The 20,564-nt window shown below is 42.3% G+C and overlaps 3 protein-coding genes across 3 annotated transcripts; all 3 read left to right on the top strand.

The window, feature by feature from the left end:
• Window positions 1–233: 233 nt before the first annotated feature.
• SERLADRAFT_459896 (uncharacterized protein) lies at window positions 234–2,773 on the top strand (the record flags this gene model as incomplete). The annotated part of the gene is made up of 12 exons (XM_007315106.1): window positions 234–738; window positions 797–840; window positions 905–986; window positions 1,042–1,112; window positions 1,171–1,185; window positions 1,245–1,552; window positions 1,613–1,671; window positions 1,726–1,765; window positions 1,825–1,835; window positions 1,889–2,068; window positions 2,119–2,412; window positions 2,483–2,773. The coding sequence occupies 12 exons, from the start codon at window positions 343–345 to the stop codon at window positions 2,633–2,635; spliced, it is 1,653 nt and encodes a 550-aa protein (XP_007315168.1).
• Window positions 2,774–6,194: 3,421 nt separating this feature from the next.
• SERLADRAFT_406299 (uncharacterized protein) lies at window positions 6,195–6,731 on the top strand (the record flags this gene model as incomplete). Its single annotated transcript, XM_007315107.1, has 1 exon — window positions 6,195–6,731. The coding sequence occupies one exon, from the start codon at window positions 6,195–6,197 to the stop codon at window positions 6,729–6,731; it is 537 nt and encodes a 178-aa protein (XP_007315169.1).
• Window positions 6,732–13,722: 6,991 nt separating this feature from the next.
• On the top strand, window positions 13,723–15,135 carry SERLADRAFT_434853 (uncharacterized protein; the record flags this gene model as incomplete). The annotated part of the gene is made up of 2 exons (XM_007315108.1): window positions 13,723–14,094; window positions 14,632–15,135. The coding sequence occupies 2 exons, from the start codon at window positions 13,723–13,725 to the stop codon at window positions 15,133–15,135; spliced, it is 876 nt and encodes a 291-aa protein (XP_007315170.1).
• Window positions 15,136–20,564: the final 5,429 nt, after the last annotated feature.

The raw sequence follows: 20,564 nt of genomic DNA on the forward strand, positions 1-20,564 counted from the left end.
AGCAAATAACTTGACAGCCATGCGTCGCACCGCTTGATCGAATAAATGACGACTAATGCTGCGGACGTGAGCGCAGCTCTGTCTGTTCACCTGCAGACCTTTGTCAGGAGTACGATTGTGGTTGTGGTCACTGGCATCGCTGAGTCAAAGGGAATGACGCAATTCGGCATCAACCGGGCCTCTTTGTGTCGCGTAAGTCAACGGCACAACTGGATGACCATCGGCGGCACTCCAATACGCTATGTGAAAAACGATGCTCAGAACAGGCATATCAAAATACAGCCCCCTTTCATCAGTATATAAAGCCTAGGACCTACATGTTCATACAGCAAAATCAACAATATGGACGCTGTCGTAAACCGTGTCAGCATCAACGTCGGTGCCCTCGAGCTTCGTTCTATAAGCACACTCGATGTTGCCGTCGTCTCCTTGACTGTGTGGGCTCTATTCAAGCTCATCAAGGCAACCCGGCGGCAAGGAGTCAAGACCACACGATTGAGGGGACCTCCAAATGAAAGTATAGTATTTGGAAATGGACGGGTGTTGGACAAATCACCGGATTCCGCAGAAATCTACGAGCAGTGGGCTGAGGAGTATGGCGCGGCCTACAAAGTCCCCTCAGCGTTGGGGAAGTCGCGCATAGTCCTATGCGATCCTAAAGCAATATCGCATTACTATCCGAGGGAGACGTCCATTTATATCCTCACGCCCGTCAGCAGAAATGCAATCGAAAGACTAGTAAGATTTCTATGGTTGGAACGTCGTCAATAAACTGACAGCTTATTATCACGTGAAGGCTGGGAGAGGTTTACTGTGGTCTCATGGTGAAAGCCATAAAAGGTATGTGTTCTTCCTTTGTATGAAGGAGGAAAGTACGGGTTCTAAAGCTTATGACTTGATTTAGACAACGAAAGTCCTTAACACCCGGGTTTAGTAATACCGCTATTCGAAGGCTTACATCAGTTTTCTTTGACTCGGCATACAAGGTATTCACGCCGTCACTAACATGACTCTCACCTTTAACGACTGCAATTTATTTAGGCCAAAACTGCATGGGACGCTATATTAGAGTCAAATCCAGGTGGCAGCGCAGTGATTGACGTACAAAACTGGTGAGTAACATAATTGTATTCTATGACTTCATGGGCTGAAGACCAAGACTTGTCTAAGGATGAACCATATTTCGTGAGTCACGACGCTCCCTCATATCTACACGTGACTAAACCGTTCGAAACTACTTGAAGGATTGACACCATTGGAATCGCAGGGTTTTCGCATGACTTTGGATCTTTGGAGGGAAAGCGTTCTGCCGTTGTTGATGCTTTCGAGGAACTAAACTCCGCCAAACCGTCAATCTTGTCCACTTTCTTTTTCTTGCTCGCTCCTATGTTCCCTTGGTTAATCAAGCTGCCCAACTCGCGCGGCATGATCGTGCGCAAGCTCAATCGTGCCATGGGTGAGATATCAAAAGTACTCTTGGAGCGTTCTCGGCAAGAAATACAGGGCGGTGCCAGTGAAAGTGACCAAGACAAATCGATTATCGGATTATTGAGTGCGTCGTACTTTTTACGCTCATTTAGAGGTGTCATTGACATGATTTGATTTGACGCAGTTAAATCTGAGGATGAGAATTCTGCTTTACACGTAACTCCAGAAGAGGTCATGGCTCAGGTAAGCTGCCTGGTTTGAGTCACACTCTCAGTGCTGAAGAATGGACTTTTATAGATGAAGCTTTTACTTATTGCTGGTTATGAAACTACTTCGAGTACGTCCACTCTCAATTTATTTGACTATTCCTGTCTAAATATATGATTATCTGTGAAGTCAGTTTGACGGTGAGCAGTGTGTTGGGATGAACGTCATACATACCCTGAATGAGTGTTTTCAGTGGGCTCTGATTGAATTATCGTATAATCAAGAAGCTCAAAGGCGGCTGAGAGAAGAACTACAACAGTTTTCTACGAACGACCCGAACTGGGAACAACTAAATAACGGACTGCCCTACCTGGATGGGGTAGTGCAAGAAACGCTCCGTCTTCATCCCCCAATTACCGAGTCGACACGCCTTGTATGTTCACACTGATGAAAGACCTGTTGACTTACTAACGAGGCTTGTAGGCAGCTGAAGATGATGTGATCCCACTCAGCGTTCCTGTTCAAACTGCCTCTGGCGAAGTTGTCGACCGTCTCACTATTGCCAAAGATACGATTCTCACGATTCCTATTCGATGCGTCAATCGTTCGGTTGATTTCTGGGGTCCCGACGCGAAAGAGTTCAACCCTGACCGATGGATCGATGATGGCAAGATATCGGGCAAGGCAAAGGATCTTCAAGGGCATCGTCATTTGCTCACGTTCGCAGATGGACCAAGGACATGTCTTGGGAAGGGATTCGCATTAGCAGAATTTAAGGTGAGATTTATTTATTAATTGGCAGTCCCATTCGGGTTGGCTGACGGTTTTTTCCTCGACGTGCCATCAGGCTGTTTTATCCGTGCTTATAAGAAGCTTTGCATTTGAGCTACGCGACGGACCTGATACAAAGATTGAGCGCGCCAGGGGTCTGTTGCCCCGTCCGAGAGTCGCTGGAGAGCAGGGATGTCGGGTGCCTCTCCTTGTTCGACGAGTAGAGTAGGGGTATGGACTGATAGACAAACATCCTTGGACAACTTTTCTTCTTCATCATTGTGCCTTACACTTCGGTGTTGTATATATACATTGGACAGCCTTATTGTATCTCTCATTGCGTTCTAATCTACAACTTGGCGAGAAGAATACTCATGAGACTCGAAAGGAAGACATGTCCTAAGCATGAGGCTGCGTACACCGCTTAATTTGACTCGCGCTTAGACTTCAGTCATGTTTGACGAAATACGTTGGTCATATATCAGTAATAAGCCCGATTAGCGCTAGGTGAAAGGTTTACCAAACAATTCAAGCCTAGCTTAGTACGATGTTGTGTCAAAGTCGTTTATGGATAGCAAAAATTCCAAGGTGTAGCAAAGGTATCTGGGTGGTATAGGAAGTATATGGTAATCGTTTCCAAGATATTTATTGATTTTTTTTATGGCTGAGCCAATGGCGTCTCTTCAATGTTTATTATAGATGTTTTTTCACCATTGTACAGACCATGCATAGACATCCATAAGAGCTTCACCATGAGTATGACTACAATGTAATTCTATTCTAGAAAGCAATCAAGTCATTTCACAATTCAAGCACGTCTCATGGCCCAATAGATTTACAGAGTCGTCAAAAAATTCATAGTAATAAATCTAAGAGAAACTCAGCCAGTGTCAATGTGGTGACAGAAGGGAATAAAACACCTTTGTTATAGACACTCTGGCCAACCACAGAATGTGGAACAAAAATGACCCAACAGACATGGAAACCAAAACTACACGATTGACACTTTCATCAAACATCAATAAAATACAACTAGAACAAAGCCCATCACCAGTGCAAGACTACAACTTCAACCAGTACAACACAGATAGCGAAAACGAGATGTGTGGAATGAGGGGAATGTAAGGACCATTTATTATTTTCTCTATGTCTTGGTTTTTGAACAATTTTTCTGTTACACCTCTGGCTCTAGGGCTGGAGGTATCATTTGCTATTTTACTTCTCATAGCCCTCACAGGCTTTCTCTATCACAACACAATGGAATCCGCACCCGTGTACAGTGATTCTGGACCTTCTGGGCATGCAACCAATCAGTATGCTTTCCAAGTACGCCTTGGTAGCTTAGTTGGTAAAGCACCAGACCATGAAAGCTGGAGTCCCAGGTTCAAGCCCTGGCCAATGCATGTTTTCTCATACTATAAACAAATGTCATAATTTGTCATTCTCAACCATTGTTACCACTTTATATTGCAGATCAGAGACTGGGTATCACTCCCAGCCAGCCAGCACAATGAGTAAGGGCTGGTGGTAGACATCTCGCCAACCAGCTCCATGCCCCATCAGTGCCTGGAGATACTAATAGGCACTTTAGTCAGGATCGTACCTCATCATGAGGATACGGTTCCTGAACATGTGTGACAACACTTATTATTAGTACACTTTCCCACCTGCTGATTAATCTTCAAAGTCGTACAATAGTTATCCTTTTTCTTATTGGTTAATTTTTCCCTTCAGACCACTTTCCTTTTATTCTTCTTTCGGTTTGAGGGATAGACGGTTAGCTATAAAAACCCTACATACTCATGTATTGTTCTTTAGCTTTCTATTACTTGAATTACCCGTTTGACTCCTCATCAGAAACCTCTGAGTCTACTCCCATATCCTCTACTTGCTATATTAACTAGCATCTGTCGATCTTCAAGACTCACTGTACCTCTTACTCCCTGCAAGTGCATTCGGAGACAGGTAGTGTTTTTTTTAATAGTTTATCGTTGCCTCACAGGGAACACCGAGAGGAGGAAGTGAATTAGAGTTGTTTCTAGGGTTGGGAAGGCAGGATCCGGAAGTATGGATGAGGAGATTTTTACAAGAATCACTATTATATCTGCACGCGAAAAAGGTCCTATTGTTGGGAACATTCTTAGCACCCCAATATGGCATTTCCGAAGTGGGATGTAAAAATTGTATGAGAAGACCCATTCAATGTATTTCAAAAATCAAAATTGACAGAAAACAATCTGGGACAAGTAATGATGACTGAACACGGAACACAGAAACAAATCCACGTAAAGTTCGCAGAAGAAGCTATACTCTGGGTGCAGATGCCCAAAAAAGCACGGAAAGCATTCATCAGAGAGCGCATATGAAGCACAGTAACAATATACCTCGACAAAGCAGTTCCGAAAACAGCCAGCTACATTGAGTGGATAGATGAACTGAGAAGAGCAGAAGTAGATGAATTAATTTCAGAACGGAAACAAACAAGGATTAACAAGATGGAAAGGATGATACAGGCAATGTCAGTCACAAACACACACAAACCAAGTCAACGGATGCAGCAGTGGAACAATGGATGGAGGAGGGCCAGGACATGGAGAGAACAGCAAACTCAACAGCAAGTACGGGAACTTTTGAAAATAGCACGTCAAGGAGTGAGAGAAGATGAAGTGAGAACGGGGCAAATATGGGGCCCAAAGCATCCAAATTCAGACGAAGGCAGAATTGTGACCGAAGCGGATAGAGTAGCTTGGAAGAAACAATGGGGTGGGGATGCCAAACAGGATGAAACAAGACCATATCCCATCTCACCTGGCACAGCACCAGCAGGTTCTGGAGAATGTACAAAATGCAGATGGGGAGGGCACAAACAATATCAGTGCTATAGGAAATCAGCGGAACTTCCAGAGTTAGAACAGATATTCCAGGGAGCAGTAGAAAAAGAACCGGTGAGCATTATGATTGTTACTGACAAGGGGGAAATGGAAGTTCACTTGGATGATTTTTAAGAACAGGAACGGTTGGGAAAAGTAATGGGGATGGCTTAAAGAAGAGCAGCTATCAAAAGTAGAAGATATACTTTTGACGGGGGAGACAGAAATAGAGGGAAGAGACAAAGTGTCCAAAAGTGTAGAAACAAACCTTGGCGAGCATACTAAGGGGAGTGATTACATGTATATACCAACAGCTATTGATCTGCACTTTTTCCCGTACGACACAGAAGAAGTCCTACCACTATACTCAGTCGACCCTGCAAATGAAAAAGAGGTTTGCCAATTGTTCAAACATCAAGTCACACTGAAATCAATGCGGGGCAAAGTGTAACAACCAAGAGTTAGTTACTCTGGCGCACAACTCAGACAAGCTATAAAGGTAGTGATGAGGGAGTGGTTACCCCTTAGGTAGGACCAAGTTAGTTGTGGGTATACAACAGGAGGACTCGCTGAGGAGTCTCCTGAATCTATTGAGGTATATATATTAATACAGAGTGTTTGTACTTATGTACTGTACAGTTGATAAAATCAGTGGCTGATGATGTCAGAGGGCGCAGCCTATGTGACCAGCTCCACTGCGTGAGAGACTTGTAGCTAAAATAAGAATAAAGGCAGTGTAGCGCGAGAAGGTGGAGTTTGAACAAAATAGAAAGTGCTGCATGGCACAGTGTGTGAAAACTACAGTATAAAGTTAAAGAGGAGAATGGAAATTAAAGGTCTGAAAATTGTGTGTCATAACACAAAGCCCAACAGTGCATAGCAATAATTGACAACGGAGCTATGATAAACACAATTGATATGACCATATGGGCGGAAATGAAAGGCAAAATGGGAGAGTGGAAGGAATCAAGTATGAAAGGAAAAACAGCAAATAGCGCAGTACTAAAGTCTTATGGACGATGGATAGGACTGGTGCAAACTGAAGATCAGATATCAGTCGCTGGGTTCAAGATCTTCAACTCAGGGGGAGCATTTGAAATCCTCCTTGGGAAACCGCGGTTGGTTAAAAATAAAGCGGTTCATTACTATGCAATGGATACATTACAAATGAAAACTGGAGACAGAATTACAACATTGCACAACAACAATGAAAGGAATACAACAAGGACAAACAAGATCAATGAGACAAAAAACAAAATGATGAACCTGAGAGAAGATGAAATAGAGGAAGACAAGAGAAATGGAAAAGAGGACAAAGAGGAACAGGACGGAGAAACAGATAATGAAGAAAAGGAAGGAAATGAAGAACGAGAAGAGAGAGCGACTGAAAAACATGGAAGTGAAGGAAACGTAACAGAACGGAAAGAAAAGGAGAAATGGGAAAGAAGAGGATGACTGCAACCAACAGCAACACTGGTTATCATGAAAATAGGAAAACATGAGGAGAAGAATATAAATGCAGAGGAGAAGGAAAAATGACAGGACGCACAACGGAGTAAGAAGAATGAACAAGACAATATACACTTACATTTAGCACAGGTAATAGCTAGGAGGGAATGGAAACGAGAGAGAGAAACATTGGGAGAGTTAAGAAAGTGAGCAGAAAAATATGAGATGAAAGGAGGATTGAGAAAAAAAGAGAAAAAACAAAAAGAGAGAAAAGAGGGAAGAGACAGTGAAGAAGTAACCACATATATAATGGCGAAGGAATACATTGATGCAAGGCACAGCAATAGATTTTGACCAGACAGGATAGAACAAGTGAAGAAGTTAATAACCATTGGGGACAATCTGGATACTGAACAAAAACTAAGAGTATGTAACAACCAAGAGTTAGTTACTCTGGCGCACACAGGAACACACTATAAAGGTAGTGATGAGTGTTACGATTTCTATTGGACATTTAAGGACTACTCATTTCTCTTTACTCATCGGTTATACCATTGGACCGATGACTCATTTCCTTCACATACACTCCCGTTCTTCTTGCATCCGCATTACCTATTATAGTACTTAGTCCTCAATGGACGGACCTGCCCTAGATAGGACCTAACTCCTATCATCAATTCTTTCCATTATAAATACACATGTAACAGTAGTAGTATTCTCCAATACGATTCTACGCAGTTTACGCTTACAAAGCTAGACTCTTAAGATCAAAACTTCTACTCAGAAGAAGACCAACTCTCGTTGGAAGGACTCAAATCTGCACTACATTCTCGAACTTGTCCTCGGATAAGTCTCTTTACAAAACCTCAACGAACCTTTGGACTTTGCTAAGCACTTTGTGCATAACAATGAGGGAGTGGTTACCCCTTGAGCTGCAGAGTGTTTGTTGGTATACAACAGGAGGACTCGCTGAGGAGTCTCCTTGATCTATTGGGGTATATATACTACTACAGGTTTATTTGTACATGTTGTACTATACAGTTGATAAAGCAGTGGCTGATGATATCAGAGGGCACAGCCCGTGTGACCAGCTCCACTGCGTGAGAGACTTGTATCTAAAAATAGAAAGAAGGCAGTGCAGCACGAGAAAGTGGAGTTTGAACAAATGGGAAAGTGCCGCATGGCACAGAGTGTAAAAACTACAGTAAAAAGTTAAAGAGGAGAGTGAAAATTAAAGGTCCGAAAATGTGTTATCGTAACAGAGTAAGTCAACTTATAGAAAAGTATGCTGATGTATTTGTATTATCACTTGCAGAAGTTTATCCAGTCACATCCTGCATCCATAAACTGAATCTACCACCAGACGTGAAAGGACCCACAAAATACAACAAAAAACGCTAATGGAACCCCAAAAAGAATGGCTATACAACATACTCGACAAGATGGTTGAAGCTGGGATAGTGAAGCCAATGTTGGCAAGTGAAGTGAAATGGGTTTCCAAAGTCAATATATTACCAAAACACCGGGGAAAAAGTGAAGTACATCCAGATGAATTAAAATGCAAAGCTAATAAAGCATTAACAAGAGTGAAGCTGCTGAAGCAATGGCCAGAGATTGAACGAGTTGAAGAGAAGGATATACGAACAGAAGAAAATGTATCAAACTGGAAAAAGTGGAGATTGACATTGAACTTCATTCCACTAAACAAAATCACTCCAAAAACAGTGTTCAATATCAGAGACTTAGAGGCCAAACAGAGAAAAGTAGCCGGTAAAAAATGGATCAGTATAATTGACTTCCATGCAGGGTTCCACACAGTACCGATCAATGAACAAGACATTCCATACTTAGCATTCCACGTGCCAGGGCAAGGGTACTATGCATATGTTAGAATGCCATTAGGACTCATGGGAGCCCCAAACACGTTCAATGAAATGATTGCAGGCGCATTTTTGGACATGATAAGGAGGGATTTTGAGCCCTGGGTATATGACTGTGCAATTGCAGGCAACAACTTTGAGGAAAAGCTATGTATACTAAGCAAGTTCATGCAACAATGTTGAGATGAAAAATTATCATTAAATCCAGGAAAAATGCTCCTGTTCATGACAGAGGCAAAATATGCAGGGGCGATTATATCCAAAGAAGGAATACGACCGGACAGAGTGAAGATAGAAAACATATTAGATTGGCTGACTCCAAAGACAGCACATGACGTGTTAGGGTTCCTAGGATTAACAGGTCACTTTCAACCATTGATAGCGGATTATGCCAGGAAAGCACAACCATTATTGGACCTGATATAAAATATCAAACCAAACACACCACAGGGTACAAAAGCAAGGAAAGGATCCTACAAAAAAGTGTTAATGGAACACAATGTAAACAAACAATGGGGAGACAAACAGGAAGTAGTGTTTGCTACTCTAAAAACGGTGTTAACGTCCGAACCAGTTTTGTGAGCACCAAGATGGGACTTACTGTTCATAGTAACAACAGACGGTTCAAAGACAGGCTTTGGAGTGACTCTATCTCAAAAATGGCCAATAAAAGGGACAGACGGAACAACAAAGCCAGTAGAACATGCGGTAGCATATGCATCAAAAAGAACATCACTAGCGGAAGAAAACTATGCTCCATATTTACTCAAATTTACAGCTCTCCATTTTGCGTTAGCAAAATTCAGGAAATATGTGCATGGCCAACCAATCGAAATTGTCACGGACAATCAAGCACTGAAGGATACATTGAATAATGCTAATTTATCTACAGCTCATGCCTGATGGAAAGATACCCTAATGGGAAGAGATAGTGAAAGTGACGCACCGAGACGGTGAACTGAATCAAGCAGACGGTTTAAGTAGAATATGGCAAAACACTAACAAAACAATAGGAAACGGACGAGACTACACAGTATCACCAGAATGGGAAGACCAGTCTGGAATCAAGAACAACCTCTTCTTACTCAAACCAGATACAATCACAGAGGAAGTAGTGAAAAGATACAGCAACAATAAGTACTTTTCAGAAATTGTTGAATGGCTGACAGCGTTATTAGTACCAAAAGAATGGGGATGAGGATGAAAGAAGTCAATAAAAGCCCAAGCAGCAGCTTATATAGTGGAAGGGAAACAATTATGGAGTGGAGTGCCTATCAGCAGAAGAAGGAGTCACAAAAGCAAAGGAATGCCATTGCAAAGGAGGACATTTTGGAAGAGATTTATGCAAAAGTCAATTAAGAAGGCATTTCTTCTGGCCGAACATGCAATGAGATATCATGAAGGCAATAACAGAATGCACAAAGTGCAAAGCGTTCAGAGTCTGCCATCTAAATGCACTGTCGAGCCCAATAACCAGGTCTTGACCATTTCAACTAATAGCAGCAGATTACCTGTAATTCCTGTACTCTGTTCCAATAGTTTCAATATGGAATAGATTCCCTTGCCTTGTTACCAGTCCCTTTCTAAGTCTTTTCCAATCCTTCTCCAAAGGATCTTTACTCTACTTTTTTTTATCCTCTACTCTCCTTTGCCCATTTTCCGTCAAGTTAGGGACCAAGGTCTGTGGAATGGCCTAGCGCACGAGCTAAGCCAATTCCCCATCTCATTCCCTGTACTCTGTTACTCCAACACCCCACTCTGCAGCTCTGTTACTCTGAAGAAGCCATGGCGCTGACACTCTCCACTTCTGAAGTCATTGTTATCCCTTTCAATTAGAGTCCTTCTGAGCACTATAGTCTGTGTGTCAGGAGCCTACTATCACTGGGAACCTTGTAACCTTGTCACCTCATCATTCTCAAACCTACCTTGTGCTACAATTAGCAAGGTAGTGCTTGTCCATACTCATCACAAAGCCCCTATCTTCTATATTTTAACTAGCCCTCCTCCTCAAAACCCACACCCACACGTCTTCGGGTTTTACTTTGAAGCACAAATAACCAGACCACTCCAATATTCTAGGAGGCAAAGCCCATAAACAAGTTCCGTGGAATCTGGGAGGATTGTTTGTTAGTTTGTTTTTGTGTGTGGTTTTCTAACAACAGTTCTCATCATTAACAGCACCCAGTCACACTTAGCTTGTGGTTTGAAATATTTTTTGATCTCTGCCTTAAGATCGTCCCAGGTGGGCCAGTGACCAGCAGTATAGCACTCCTGGAGTCATACTTGGGTGTATAGACCTGCCAGAGGTCCTTTTGAGCCTTGACAGCACAGCTGTTGCCTTTTCAAAATTGTCGGCAAATGTGTCCCAGTTTGCCTTGATCCTAATTTGGAGCTTGATACACCATTTGGCGAATTGAGCCCAGTCTCCTTCAAAAGTGCCGGGGTCAGCGACAATGCCATTTTTTTTGTTGAATCTTTTCCCAACCTGTTCAGGGGGGTTTGCCTGAATTTCAGCAAGCTGTGTTGTCAATGCTAGAATCTGTGCACGCATGTTGTGCAACAGAGTGTTGACATCAGGTTGGGTGGTTTTCAATGGTAACGTAAAAAAAGGTAACTGGGGGTCCCCACTTGCTATCTGCGGATCAACCTCTTCCCAGCTGAGTAACAGGTCTCAATCCCCAACTACCCACACTATAGTATTTAAAAAAGTATATAAATTTGGTGTAACAAAACCCTGGTCCAAATAGTTGTCAGGGGGTAGTCCGCTTGTTAAGCCATCAACCCTTCTCCGGACTGGCAGAGGCAAGTGCCCAGCCTAGTCAGAGGTACAACACCCAACTGGCACCCAAGTCTTACTGTTCAAGAGATGACCACTCAATGCTGTGGTGTGGGTTTGCACAAAGTGCGAGAGTGTTATGATACACAATTTTTGGACCTTTAAATTTCATTCTCCTCTTTAACTTTCTTCTGTAGTTTTCACACACTGTGCCATGCAGCACTTTCCATTTTGTTTAAACTCCACCTTCTCGCGTTGCGCTGCCTTTCTTTATTTTTAGCTATAAGTATCTCACACAGTGGAGCTGGTCATACGGGCTGTGCCCCATGACATCATCAGCCACTGCCTTCATCAACTGTATAGTATACATGTACAAACAACCTGTAGTAGTATATATACCCCAATAGATCAAGGAGACTCCTCAGCAAGTCCTCCTGTTGTTTACCCACAAAAAACTTGATCCTATCATAAGGGGTATCCACTCCCACCCACTTCACTCTTGCTTGTCTAAGTTGTGCGCCAGAGTGTATACAAACTCTTGGTTGTAACAGCAATTGCTTTAAAATTTTGCTGTTTATTTGCCCTCCCAGCATCGACATGACCCAACATTCCTCAGCCAAATGCCTCAATGTGGTGCAAGACAACATGATGGCAATTCAGATTCAGATGAACAATGGTGTCTTTTCTTCAGAAACAACCAACAACTGTGATGATTTGGAGGAGAGCTGTGACAAACTTGGCAACAAGAAGCACACATCTGAGGGCCAGTCACCTAATAACAGCCATAGACAGGGTCTCCTGGCACTTGCAATGCCAGGAGATGGTGCATCCATTGCAGAGCTCAGGAAAATAGGTAAATGTGTTGCCTTCTGCAGATCATAAAAGCCAAACATCATCACAGGCACTTCAGGCTATGCAACTGCACTTATATGAGATCTGCAATGACAACAGGCGGCTGAAAAGGGACAATGCATTGCTTAAGGCAGAGCAGCCTACATGAGCTCAGGCACCAGCTGCCTCAAAGGAGGTAATTGCTCACAATGAGAAGATTAGGAAGCTTGCAAAGAAATATGGGATTATGGTTGATGTGTTGGTAAATTTACTGTGGTTTTGGGCAGAACAACCAGCTGAATCTGATGTGCCACAAGTGGACTCTCCAAAACACTATGCATCAGCACTTGTGGAGAAGCAGACACAAATTATAGAACTACATGAATCCACTTCCATTGTTTAATGAAGGATAGCCAGCACCTTGGCAACCTGGTATGCCGGTTTTATGCCATTCATTTCATATGTAAAAGCAACAAACCATTTTTTTATAATCTAAGTTTCAGTAAAGGCTATGCAGTGGCCGTTCAGATGTCATTTTTAAAATTTGTGGTGAAGCCAGCAAAATATTTGGTCTCCCACAGCAATATTTTGAAGTCCAGCTTGACAGGACCTCAGTTCCAGAGCTTGAATTATTACAAGTAGCCAAACAGGTTGGAGAGCAAATAAAGTATGATATGTTCCCACCTGTTCTATTCCCTGACGGTGTAATGGACACAAAGAGTGTCTTCAAAAGTACCACAATTGCCAAGGTAATATAGTCACTAAATCATGTACAAGAACTGACTTACCATTGTTGCTCAGATTCTCGAAGTTGCATTTCATGGACCAAAGTCACTTGAGGGTGGGCGTGCTGGTAGTAAAAGTAATGCAAAAACATGGGATGTGACAATGAATACTCCAGGATTTCTAGCATGGGGAGCAGTTGTGGTGAGTTAAAAATAGGCTATTCTGAGCGGCTGTCATTCTGTAACAACCAAGAGTTTGTTACTCTGGCACACAACTCAGACAAGCTATAGAGTGAATGATGAGGGAGTGGTTACCCTTTAGGCTTCAACAAGTTAGTTGTGAGGATACAACAGGAGGACTCGCTAAGGAGTCTCCTGGATCTATTGAGGTATATATACCACTACAGGTTGTTTGTACATGTTGTACTATACAGTTGATAATGCAGTGGCTGATGATGTCAGAGGGTGCAGCCCGTGTGACCAGCTCCACTGCATGAGAGACTTATAGCTAAAATAAGAATAAAGGCAGTGTAGCGCAAGAAGGTGGAGTTTGAACAAATATGGAAAGTGCCGTATGGCACAATGTGTGAAAACTATAGTATAAAGTTAAAGAGGAGAATGAAAATTCAAAGGTTCGAAAATTGTGTATTGTAACACATTCTGATCTTGCTATATAGGCTGTTTTCTTAGTTTTTCCTGACAAAGAATTTCCACATGATGGCAAAGGTGCCAAATCAGGTTTAAAGTGCTCTGACCTGTTCTGTAACTACAAGAAAATCCTCATTATGAAAGCCAACAAGAAACAAGTCAAAGAAATATACAAAATCTTCAACCAGTATATTTTTTCTTCACACAAGACTATTCAGGCAGTTATTGCAGGGCAAGGAGATTGCTATAATGAAGAAGTTGAACAAGCAATGGCTAAAATGGATATTTCTTCTGACAAAGATGATACTGAAGTAGTAGTAGCAGCCGCTGCACTATCTGCAGTGCAGATTAATGTTTTGTCTACTGATGACATTTTCTCTCGCAAGCTCATTGGCACTGGTGGAGTTGATATTGAGGAGGAGGAGGCCGGAGATAATATTACCAAGGCACTGGTGATGAACACCAAGAAGAGTCAAAGTGGTAAAGGGAAGTCTGCAGAAGTAGCTACAGTTAGTACTGAAATTGGCACCACTACTACAAAGTGCATTCATTGTACCAAGTAGTTATTTGATTTCATACTCTAACATATTTGTTACAAATTCAATCTTTGCTGATACTTGTGTGGTGTGGCAATCACTTTGTAAGTACATTACAAGCAGTCCAGCAAAACAACTAGTTACATATATTGATGTATACTTCTATAGTAATATCAGCTCTTTGGTGGAGTGGTTATATTCAAAAAAAAGACCTGGTTGCAATAGCTCTTGCAAGTGGGGTGGTCGTGGGTTCAAATATTGTCTCTTGCAAAGCCAAAAAACATTGTTTTTCAGAAACTCCTTGTAAAGGTTTCACCTTTAATCAAACCACAAGTGCACAAGGCCTTGTTCTATTGCTTTAATAGCTAGCACAAGGTATGCAATGTAGTGGTAGTGATTTTAGATGATTGTCTAGATAAGGTTATTACATAATGCTAGAAAAGCGGAAATGTGGCTGTAAGTATTAGATAAGGACTAGGAAGGGTGCCACCCTTACACTCTGTACTCAAGGTTCTCGACATGAGCCTCCTACGTAGTCACATTGATGGATCTATCACAAAACCCAATATCACTATTGATCCCTCCAGCGCTGCAAATTGGGAAGTAAACAACAAAGCAATTATAGGATTCTTACAAAATAGGTCTGCCGATAACAAGAAAGATCTTGAGAAGTGTGTGACTGCAAAAGATGCATGGGCTATATTGGTACAGCATCACAAACAAACAGGACCGGTGTTGCAAATCCTATTGATACAACAGTTCCTTGACATCAAATACAACCATGTTAAAACTTATTCTGACACTAGCAGATGCCTCTCTGATTTTGCTCGTTGGATCTTTGCTATTGGAATTCCAGACAAAGAGACTTTCCTCACCATAGGCATGCTCAACGCTCTCTCTGGTGAGATGACACATATCCATGATTTTGTGTCCTCCAAACTTTCCAAAACCAACCATACATTCAAAACTATTGATATCTGCCAACAACTTGATCTTGAACAGCAAGTTCAATGATCTGATTGACCTCAACCTGAAACTGTATTGGTAGCCAAACCCACTTTTTTGCGCTCTACACGCATATGTTCCACTTGCAAGCGCTCTGGGCATCTTGTAGCTGACTGTTTTCAGCCTGGGGGTCCTCTGGAATCACACCACGATGAGATTCTTGCAATCTACATGGGCCACCTCTGCTCTCCCAAAACCCGGCCTTGTTTGTCGTACCAATACCTCTGGACAAGCCTATCTCATAGATACTTCAAACAGTACCGCCTTCTACCTATCAGCTCCTAAAGTTAAAACTACCACATTGCCTGTTGACCCTGCTGAATCATCTGCCTTCATCACACTTGCTCATGACAACACACTTTACCCCTCTGCTTCTATAGCCAACCATGAAGAATACCATGGTTTCCTTGTGTCCGTTGATCCCACTGTCTCTATCAATTGGGACGACAATATCAAATCTGACATTTTGTATGCGCCCATGTCTGCACTTCAAACCAACACCTCTACCCTTATTGACCCAAATGTCTCCTCCATGTACCTTGATACTGGAACATCTATACACATCTCCAATGTTGCCTCCAATTTCTTCTTGCTACAACCCACCTCACCTCACTCCGTTAACGGTGTTGGCGGCTCATCTGTTGCAGCACTCGGAATTGGCTCTATCAAACTCCACTTAGGACAAGGGGCCCACTTCACGCTTCACAATGTTTTATACATCCCATCAGCAATGGTTCACCTTATCTCCATCTCTGCCCTGTGCATGTCACAACGCTGCACCGCCCATTTTGATTCCACTTCCTGTTTGATCACATCCACAAACGGTACTTGCCTTATGTCCAGATCTCTCACAAAAAAGAAATTGTATGCTGTGAACGCCCCCAACATCACTCACTGCTCATCACACCATTTTTACCACTCTGGACACCTGGCATAGACGACTTGGACACACCAACATCCACGCAGTAAAAGAGATGGCTCACCAACAGTGCACTATAGGTATGCCTCTCTCTTTTAAAGATCCAAAAAACAAATGTGAGCATTGTATACTCGGTAAACAAAGCAGATCCCCCATTCCACGCATGCAACAAGGTGTTAAATTGATTGTATGTCATGAACTCAATAGATGATTTTTCATCATACTCTTCGTCTATTCCACTCCCCTCCATATCCGCTGCACTCCCCCAACTTCAGAAATGGCAACTTGAACACGAGCTAGAGATAAATGATAGTGTTGGTATTTTCTGAACTGACAATGGTGAACTACACAGTGACACCATGCAACAGTGGTTGTCCATTTGCAACACAGTTCACCAATTTACCGCCCCGCATACATCTGCCCACAATGGTTGCATTGAAAGACTACACCACACTCTGATGGGGAAAGCATGCTCAATGAGACTGGCTTGCCAAGCCCCGCCGAACTTGTGGGACAAGTTTATTATGACATCCAATTATCTCACTGTCCGAATGACAACTCATTTGCTAGTTCACCAAACTCCTTATGAATTATGGTTTGGCCGCAAACCGGACCTCTCTCACTCGTGAGAGATTTGTGCTTGTGCTTTTGTGTTGATACAAAATCAACACAACCCAAAAGTATTCTCCTGCTCCATCAAATGCAAACTTATCGGTTACAATACCTCATCAAAGTGCTACCAATGCTACAACACCAACAGTCACCGTGTCGTCCAATCAAATCATGTCACCTTCATAGAATCCCATCAATCTTCTGCACTAATACCCCCTGATCCTCCACCATCCCACACTGATTCTCCCCCTCTACACAATCCTCCCACACCCCCTGAAGCTAAGTATCTCCCCCATCCGCTAAACAAGCTGAAAATGAAGGGCTCAATTTCCAGCCTGTCCTATCCCGTTCCTACGCCCATTCCGCCCTACTCAATGCGCCAATCAATGTTGACTGTCCAGACAACCCTTCCTCCCTCCAACAAGCCATGGATTCCATTCATGCTTCTGAATGGAAGAAGGTGCTTGGCAAAGAATTTGCTTCCCTCCATGCACTCAATGTCTACACCCTCATACCAATATCATCCATTCCACCTGGTCACCACCTCATGCGAGGCTGTCCCGTATTCAAAATCAAATGCAACGAGACCGGCAAACCCGTGTGCTTCAAAGCCTGCTACGTTTGTAAAGGCTTCACAGCTGTAGCAGGACACAACTATACCAAAACAACATCCCCCACTGCCTGTCTTGAGTTTTTTTGCATTCTCCTTCATCTTGTTGGCAATCTTGGGTGGGAAGCTCAACAAATAGACATCAAGACTGCTTTCCTCAATGGTCAGCTCCCTGATGATGAAATTTGTTACATGGAGCAACTGCATGGGCTCGATGAATGACCTGGGGAAGACTTTGTATGGCAGCTGAACAAAGGCCTCTATGGCATGAAAAAGGCTGGTAGGGTGTGGAATAAAACCATGAATGATGCCATGTTAAACTGGAGATTCACCCATTTACCCTCTGAATACTGCGTTTATTTTTGTAAGTCCCCCACTGGTGTCTGCATTGCGGCTGTTCACGTCGACAATTTTCTTGTAATTGCTTCCTCCCAATCTGAGCATGATTTATTCAAGGCCAATCTCAAAACAAAGTGGGAAATTTCTGACTTAGGAGAAGCACATTTCGGCATTAGTATCTCCATTGAACGCAATGTCTTGTTGATAAAGTGTTTGATATGGGATAGCTACCAAAGCTTCTTTATCCTAGGGTTACCGGAAGTTTGCAATCTAAGCTGGACAATGGGTAATAACCTAGTTCGTTTGCGGGGTGGAAATTAATTATCCCCTTTGTTGTGAGTATGTCGATAGTCCTTGTGCTCTGGAAGACTAATATGACAATGGTAGATATGTCCTTGGTGATATAAAGGACAAGTGGTAGTATGTGAATAGAAGTGTGAGGGTACATGTGAGTTTGAAGTGTTACGTGACTAGCTTCAAGATATAGCCAACACTAGGTGTGACAATGATAGTCCTCGCCTGTTGAGAGACTAATAGAATAAAGATAATAGTGTCCTACACTTGATAAAGGACAAACTATGATACACTGATGGTCGATAGAAGGGTGAAGCAATGCTTGACTATGCTTCAGTGAATGACTGTAGATGAGCTTACACCAGATCAATAGATGACTGATATAAGTTTGAGATGAACTATAGAATACTAGAGCTACTGGTGGCAAATAATAAACAAATCACAGACTGTAATCACACTTGGACTACTGTTATCTGTGACAGATGTGACTTGATGACTAAGCTTCCTAGGGTGGGCAATACCTCTTGTATGCTTCCTAGGCAAAAGCTAGTTGACTTCTGAGTGGTTGACCACTTATGTGAGGACTGCTTCTAAGTAAAAGCTTTTTTTTATTAGGTGGAAAGTTGGCCTCCTTATATACCTTTTGGCTATAGGGGCTCCTTCCTAGTTGGTAATTACAAATGGTAGTACCAAAATAACTAATGGGAATTCAAAAGGCCAGAATCATCTATTTCTAGATGATTCTAGAGTGGTCTTTTTGAGACTAAGAATAGAAAAGTAATTTGAAAATGTGGAGCAAAATATGACTCAGTCAGGCACAGTATTCTATTTATAAGAAACAAATGCCAATTCAGCCTTCACCATAGTAAAACAAGAATTTTGGAGAATTTCCTTATTTAGATGCCCTCTAAAAGTATCCAGACTGAAAGGGGCGTGAAAGTATTACCTACTCCCCAAAAACCGGAGTGATTGGTGAAGTGGTTGTTGAGAAAAAGACAGATTATGTCATAGGAAATTCACTTTCCCTTTTCAGAAACTGACCATGTACAAGCCATGTGGTCAAATTTCAGTGTGGCTGCCATTGGCTGACAGTAAGTGTGATACAAGCATTCTTGTTTGACTCATATCTCCAGAACTAGCAGTCTTCAAAATATGAAACTTTGTGACATAGTACTTTGGAATGTGTACTTCAAGATAAGGTGCTTTGGGTGGGGTACAATATGTTGTGGAATGCCACGTCCATACATGAAACCTTTTTCATGTATGACAGCGAGCGAGCTTCCCATTCAATTTTCATCCCCCAAACAGCTCTGATTGATTGTGTTGTCAATCAATTCAACTTACAGGACGCCTTCCCCATTTCTGTCCCTATGGACCCTGGCATTCAACTCCCCCGTTCTCAACATGCTCCACAGAACAACTCTGAACGCCAACTCATGGCTGACACACCATACCAATTACTTGTTGGCTCTTTGATGTACATTGCCCAAGATTCCTGCCCCAATATCTGTTTTGCAGTCCAACAACTCAGCCAGTTTCTCAACTGTTATGGTCCCACCCACTGGGAAGCAGCCAAGCATGTTGTGTGCTACCTTAAAGGACCAAGGCTTCTATGTTTACACCTCAGGGGTCCATCAGTCGTATGCCTCATCGCTTATACTGACACATCCTTCGCAATGTGTCCAGATATCAAATGTTCCGTATCTGGCTACTGCACCTCACTTGGGTCTGACATTGTATCTTGGTGCTCCATCAAACGAGCCACCGTAACAACCTCAATGTGTGAGGCCAAATACATTGCCGCTTCTGAATTGTCTAAAGAATTGGTCTGGCTTTGTGCCCTTCTACTTGGCCTCCAGCACAAATAACCCTTCAACTCCCCTCTTTTCTGTGATAATAATAGAGGCATTATCCTCTCTAGTGATCCCTCTTTCCACTCTCAAACAAAACACATAGATATCAAATACCATTTTATCCACGAACTTGTTTCTACCAATCAACTTTCACTACAATACATAAATACCACTGACAATCTCGCCAATGCCTTCAACTTCACTAAACCACTCTCACACAAACAATTTCACCATCTTCATAATTTTATGAGCCTTCAACCCTGGTATTTCCATTTTTCTTTCCTCTTTTTTTGAGCTTTTCACTTCCGATCATTCTCTTTGAGGGGGTCTGTTAATGTTCAAAGAGACACATTACTTAGTATTCCATCTGTCTAGTATTCCATTTGATCAGGTGACTGTACAACAACAATGTTTATATTCTTTTCTCCTTCTTTTTCTTCTCCTCAGTTGGTTCTCTGACAACTGATGATCTTATGTCTAGGCTTTCACATAGAATGAGTTAAAACTTATTCAGAGGGCAAGTAGATGAGGTAGAAAATTGACTGAGGGAAACATTGTAGTTTCCCTAGCTATATATTCATATGTTGCTCTTGTAAACTGAAACTCAGACCGTTATAATACATACACAAGAGCACAAACAGAGACACTAAAAACAATAAAAGCACAAAGGCAATCCCAGGACCTGATCCAGATCTTGTACACTTACAATGCACTGGGACATATGTACCAAGACACACATAAGAGAACAAAGAGTACAGTGTAGGACTGGCATTTGAGCCAGTCAAAATACCTGCACATTCCAGGCCCCATT

The sequence above is a fragment of the Serpula lacrymans genome (assembly GCF_000218685.1).
Source record: "Serpula lacrymans var. lacrymans S7.9 unplaced genomic scaffold SERLAscaffold_4, whole genome shotgun sequence".
Lineage (NCBI taxonomy): Eukaryota > Fungi > Basidiomycota > Agaricomycetes > Boletales > Serpulaceae > Serpula > Serpula lacrymans.